Genomic DNA, 6573 nt, shown 5'->3' on the forward strand with positions numbered 1-6573 from the left:
CTGATGCTACTTTTTCTCCAGAAAGATGAAATTACCTCCAAAACCAGATTGCAATTTGAAAACTGTCACTTAGAGCTGCATTTCTTCCTGTATTTTTCTGCAGAGGGTTGCAGCATGTCCACAGGTCAGGAGAGGGGCTGTGAGCACCAGCCAGTGAGTTTCACACTTGAGCAGAGAGGTTCCAGAAAGTTCTGGAAGCTCCTCTCAAGCCAAGTGAGTTTTGGCTCACGTGTGACTCTCACGTGTGAGGCACTCGTTTGCTGCTCTGTGCACACCAGTTCTCTCTCAGATAAACACTTGTTTGCCAGGCTGCAGTTGTGAATCACACACCTGAGCTGGCTGAAAGTGGCACACACCCCTGAAATAGTTCAACAGCCGCATGTGTGAGAGCTGCCCCTCTCAGAAGCCTCTGAGTGCTTCACTGCTGATCCCCAGTATGCAAATGGAGCAGAAACTGGGGGGAAGAAACCCTATTTTTATTACAAGCTCTCCTACAACTTTCCACCTTCCAGCTCCTCCCCAGCTCAAGGAATGATTGGAAATTTGGAGGTGGCCACCAGGAGCTCACAAAAGCTGCAGGTAAAGGCCAGGCAGGCTGCACCCCCTGACTTGGAGAGGAGTTGTTGCTCCCCACCCTGGTTTGACAGCTGGCTGCAAACAGCTGAGGATTCAAACATCTACACTTTTTCCACCTTCACTTGCCTATGTAAGTAGGCACAGAGCATATTTAGAGACGGAGGAAAAAAAAAAAAAAAAAAAAAGAGAAGGATGTGGTTGTGTTTGCCGCTTAGAAAACTGTAAGGGACGGGCTGTAAGAAAACGCTCTCATGCTCTCTAGAACAGCCTGGACTGAAGCAATGCTGCTGGTCTGCTTGCCAGGGCTCAGGTAAAGTAATTCCTGTTTTAGTTGTTGGCTTTTATTTTTCCCACAATTTCGTAGCAGCATTGATTGCAGACACTTTTTAAGCTGGTAAGGTGATTGTTATTGATAAAGTTCAAACAATAAGATCAAACGTAGTGTTGTTTAGCTTAGAGCAGGAAGACTTCTGCTTTAGTGATAAATATAAATCTATTCTGTTATAATCAAAATACTTAGGAAAAAAAAATTGTAAGAAATTATCCAGCTATAGGTGAAATTCATGGCAGGAGTGGGACCTGCTGCTCATTGCACTGAGCCATCTTACTCTTCTGCAGTACATCCACAAGAGAATAACTTACATCTAACATCAATAATGTTCTTGGAAATAGATATAAACACAGCATGTTTCTGCTAATGAAGCTTTCATGGACAAGAACACCCTTGGTGTAACATCTCTAACTTGTGCTGTCACCCAGATTTGTGTGAATCCCAGATGAACTCGGGGCCGAGCTGCAAAGAGGAAACTATTCATGGACCTAGTGAGGGGATTACTGTAAAACCCTGCTGTTCATTTCTAGGTCAGAACACCTTTGCTGCTCATGAAACCACAAGCTCCTGATATGGCAAAATCCAATTAATGTTTAATGAGTTCAAAGGAAGTGGAGAATCCTCAGCAGGAGAAACAGAACAAATGGAGCAGTGATGACACAGAGGCTGTGCCAGCTAAGGCACACTCTCTTCAGTACTGTTAATTACAGGTTCTTGTATTATCTTTTGGTTTCTAGGAGTTGTCTGAAACAATCCTAAAGCCACAGGAGATTCCTTCAAAAAACCTGTTGAGGACAGAAATTTTCCTCAGAAGACTGGAAAAGAGCAAACGTGGTACCTCTCTTGAGAAGGTGGCTAGGAAAGAGTTGGAAAAACTAAATCTGTAATCCTGGCTTTAGTATTTGAAAGAAATACTGGAATCACTCACCAAAGAAACTGTTTGTAAGCATGCAGAACTCGAGTCAGTGGTAAGTAAAAACCTGCAGAGATTAATCTGAAAATGACTGAAATAGAAGTTATTTGACTTCCTCTGTGAACCCTTCAGCAAAGGGAGATGGGGCTGTAGGAGGGGGAAACAGGCTCACACACTACCTCTAAAGAACTTCTTCTAAGCAAAGGAAACTTGAGCAGTATGAAACCTCTGTATGATTCGTGGTACCCACTGAGATTCTAATCACTGTCTGCTCTATAGGAAAGATGCCTCTGCTACAGTTCAGTTTCTTTCAGGATGAGTATTAGCAGTATTTTTACTAATAATTTGGACAATGCAGTAAAGATGATGCTTGTGAAATGACTGCAAAGTTATTTGTCAATGAAAATGATTCTTCAAGTGAGCCCTAAGCAAACATTACTTAGTCCGGAACAGTTGCAAGCAATTCCCATGGATTACTCAAGATGTGAATTTTAAATTTGAGACACTAAAATTATAATAAACCGCCATGTTTTTGACAGTCAGACAACTATCAATTTAAAGTCTCTTTTCTTGAAATTAATAATTTTCTGGGGTAATGCCACACATAATTTGGTACTAATGAATTCTAAAGAAAAGGCATTCAGTGAGCTAGTGATGCAATAAAAGTGGCACCAAAGTGTTTCAGCAGACACGAGCCAAGACACAGACTCTCATTTAACAAAGTGCAAAGGGTCCTGGCTTGTTCTTCTGCACAGCTCAGCCCTCCTGATGACTGCAGCCGGCTCCTGCTGCTGCCTGTTCCTGCTGGAGCACGACTGCAGTCACACCCAGCTCAAACACCACTGCAGCTCCAGCCCCATCAGAGCCACACTGAGCCCACAGCACATCTGCAGCAGCAGGAACTCTCTGCTTTGTCCTGTTCTTCTTTGTCTCTCTCTAGCTCCATCCTTCTTCCTCCAGGCTCCCCCTGCCAGCCAACCCACCCCTTTTATCACACTGATCTGGATCAGTCACAGCTGGGACCCATGAAGGGCAAGGCTGTTATTGTGCTTTGGTAATTAGTACAACTGTGATTTATCAGGGGTGAGGTCACTTGTGATCCCTCCTTCTACACCTACACCAAACCTCAGACTTTGAAGAGTCATCAGGCCTGGTTTTCTGATACATTTACAAAGCACACCGAGTGCTGGGTTGTCAGGTGTTGTCACTGCCCCAAAATGTTTCATGTTGCCTGGTTTTCTCCCCAGGCAGATGGGTGCCCTTGGGCACAGAACACCCTGCTCACACTAAAGCTGTGTTCCCGTGTCCCTTTCCCTGCCCCTCAGTGACAGCAGCATCTCCCAGAGTGAGCCCTTGCACACACAGCACCAGCTCAGCTCCGCGTTCTGTGTGACTTTCTCACTTCTCACACACCACAAACACGTGATTCTCCAAGTGGCTGCCACACACTGCTGGCTCAAATGGGCTGATTGAACCTCACCCTGATGACCAAGCCAAGGTCTTCCCTTTTGCTCTCGTTTCTGGCAGGTAAATCCGGCCCATAAACCTTGGTGACAACATCCAGCTTTTGCAGTTCCCAAATTGCCTCTCCAGAGCTCACCCTCACTGCCACAGCGGGGTCACACAGCCAAGGACAGCCTCAGTGTTGTGCACCCCCTTGGTAACCCCCATCCAGTCTGTTTGCAATCCTCACCAGCTCCAGGCAACCATTTTCATTACTGAACAGCCCTCGCTCTAAACCCTGCTTTTTCTGGTGCTCTCCACTCGTTTCTAGTACACTTTGCTGAAATGCAAGTGGCCTAAAATCCTCAGCCTTTCTCCTGTATGAAAAAGCAGATCCTTCATCAAAGATAAGGGTCTGGTAAGAGCTCTCAAAGACTTATTTAGCATTTTTCTTTATAAATCAGTGTGAAGTTTAGGCTCATCAGTTACAGAGCTGCTTTAATCACACTTGACACTCTTTCCTACAACAGATAGAATAGATTGAACATTTTCCAGCCACAATGATAACATCCAGACTTCATAACAACCACTGGTCTGGACCTTCAGCTTTATGTGCCTGTCCTTTCTGTGGTCTGAGCTGGAAATTCATGTTTAATAGGAGCATGTTAAGCTCTGAGTGCATTCTGTGTTCAGATACAGTTATTTCCATTATCACTCACTGATTCCCACCAGCCATCCCACATCTGACCTCCAGCACAATGTCAGCATTCCTGTGGTATTAGAAATAATATTAAGAAATAGTAAGAAGAAATTAGTGGTATAAGAGTTGGCAAAATGCAAGGCTGTCTCCTCAGCTGTTCTCTGTTTCTCTATACATTTTTAAATATTTTATTTTAGTCACGCACACACACAAAAATTCTTTCACTAGTTGGTTTTGGTTTCTTTAGCACAGCTTAGCTCTTTTTGGCAGTGCTTAAGAGCTGTCACTGTTCATCCTCCAAAGCAACGATTCTCCTCTTGACCAAACTCTTCTTAAAACATCCTCACTTACTCCTAAAATTTCTTTTGAGCTATTTGGTTGGCTGAACTGGACTGGGAACTTCAACTACCAATTTCCTCTGCTTTATTGGGACTTTTTGTGGTTTTGATTCAAAGACCACTTATAAAAAGCACTTTTAAGGCATAGTTTGTTAAAGCATATGTACGTTTTTAAAAACAGTGATAACATTCAAGACAAAATAATTTTTTTTAAGAATTGCATTATGATGATGTCATGACTTCCACTTGCTAATCTTTGCTGGATTGTCAAAGATAATCAGTTAAAATTTAAACTGCATACCCCAAATTGAAACAATGCTGAAAGTTAAGCACAAGTGAAAAAAAAAAACATGCTTACTCATTTTGCACCTAGATAAAAGATCAGTCTTCTTAAGTTGACCTTTTAAAATACTGCATTGGATATAAGCACTGTATGAAACTAAAATATCATATAAATGTGGGTGCAGTAAAAGCACATCAGCAAAAGCTACTGGTGCATGGGGATTTAGATGTAAGAGTAAAATCCCAGCTATCAGATCAACATGCCTTAATATGGAACAGTAATCTCATTAATTTCTGTGTAGCAACAAAACTAAGCATGATCTTAGGGAAACTTCAACAGGTGTACAAATTATTAAAGATAGACAGTAGTCTTTAGAGTTTTTGAAAATACGTGTTTGAAGGAGTCAGTCTCTGATATCTGAAAGGGGTTCTCTGACATGGGTAAGTAATCAGAGGATGCTGACTATTTTCCCCTGAGAATCAGACTCCCTTGTACATACCAAGCCAGTCAAACTGGAAACAGAAAGCTCTGTGCTTGAAAGGTTTCACTTTCTGTAATAGGCACAGGCTGACCAACTGTCCAGCTCAAAACCAAAAAATTCTAGAACTACGTTTGGAAGGATCTTGGTTTGGCTTTATCATGGCATTAGCTGTGAATCTCACACATTTCCAACCCGCTCTCTTTGTCGTTTCAGGGCAGAAATTACCAACAGCAGTGAGAATTGCAATTTCACAGCCATTGACAACCTGGCACGAAGGGTGCAGCTGGGGCTCTCCATCCCCACCTTCATTGTGGGGCTGGTGCTCAACATCCTGGCCCTGCGTGTGTTCTGCTGCTTTTGGAGGACTCAGAGCAGGACCTCGGTGTACATGATCAGCCTGGTGCTGGCAGACATCCTGCTGGTCCTCTCGCTGCCACTAAAGCTCTACTCCTCTGCCACAGAGGTGTCTGGCCTGCTCTGCTCCTTCCTCCAGGCTCCTTACTTCGTCAACACCTACATCAGTATCTTCACCATCGTCTGCATCACCGTGGACAGGTACATCTGCATTAAGCACCCCTTTGAAGGCCGAGCTCAGCAATCCCCCAGGTGGGCCGTGGTCATTTGCTGCATCATCTGGGCAGTAGCTTGGATCTGCAGCATCCCAATTTTTGTGTTCCAGAAGGAGGAACCTATGAGATGCTTTCACAACATGTCAAGCCAGACATGGAGTGCCCCCTACATTGTTTTTGTGGAAATATTTGGGTTTCTGATCCCGCTTGCTGTGATGGTTTTCTGCTCCGCTCAAACCATCTGGATTCTCCTGAATCACGGCACTCATGACAGAAGGGAGGTGAGAGTAATTGTCATCAACCTGGTGGTGTTCCTGGTGTGCTTCACACCCGTGCACCTCGGGATCCTGCTGCAGTGCCTGGTGAGGCAGCACGTGATCGTGGGCTGCAGGGTCAGGCAGACCATCAGCCTCTTCCTCCAGGTGTCCATGACATTTGCCAACCTGAACTGCTGCCTCGATGCCATCTTCTACTATTTTGCTGCAAAGGAATTCTACAGGAGAGCCCAGCTGGGGAGGGTCATTGAGCTGTGTGACATGCGACGGCACCGCCTGCAGTGGGACAATGCCCCTTCCCAGGACACTGACAGTGCTGTGCCTGACCTGGCAGGGACTGTGCCACAGGGACAAGGACAGTGAATTTCCCAGTAACTGCAAACCTGTTCCGTATTTTTCTCGCCTTTAAAGATAAAGGAGAAAAAAAGTTAGAGTAAGGAACCAGCATTAGCAAAGTGACAGACTGATCCCAAAAGAAGCATGAGCCTTGACAGTACCTACCAGATGTGAAAAGCTTGCCAGAGGAAAACTAACCAGATCATGGGAATGCCTTTTAACATCAGCTTTGGTCATAGCTGCACCAGTTTTCCCTTTACATATGTGGTCACAAAGGTGTTGGTGAAAGCAAAACTAGAAATAACTGTTCATAACCTTTCTAATTTAG

At 44.3% G+C, this 6573-nt stretch overlaps 1 protein-coding gene across 1 annotated transcript; it reads left to right on the forward strand.

Annotated features, from left to right (window-relative positions):
* Positions 1 to 1855: 1855 nt before the first annotated feature.
* Positions 1856 to 6272, forward strand: GPR55 (G protein-coupled receptor 55). The gene is made up of 3 exons (XM_063167305.1): positions 1856 to 1875; positions 2761 to 2874; positions 5279 to 6272. Exons 1-3 carry the CDS (start codon positions 1856 to 1858, stop codon positions 6270 to 6272), a joined length of 1128 nt encoding a protein of 375 aa, XP_063023375.1.
* Positions 6273 to 6573: the final 301 nt, after the last annotated feature.

This window comes from Melospiza melodia, chromosome 12 (assembly GCF_035770615.1).
Source record: "Melospiza melodia melodia isolate bMelMel2 chromosome 12, bMelMel2.pri, whole genome shotgun sequence".
Lineage (NCBI taxonomy): Eukaryota > Metazoa > Chordata > Aves > Passeriformes > Passerellidae > Melospiza > Melospiza melodia.

Excerpts from the sequence above, each read along its gene's own strand:
- GPR55 (XM_063167305.1), top strand. The coding sequence starts at position 1,856 with ATGCAGAACTCGAGTCAGTG. Across the intron at positions 1,876-2,760 it reads ATGCAGAACTCGAGTCAGTG|CTCCATCCTTCTTCCTCCAG; the intron begins GTAAGTAAAAAC and ends GTCTCTCTCTAG. Across the intron at positions 2,875-5,278 it reads AAGGCTGTTATTGTGCTTTG|GGCAGAAATTACCAACAGCA; the intron begins GTAATTAGTACA and ends TTGTCGTTTCAG.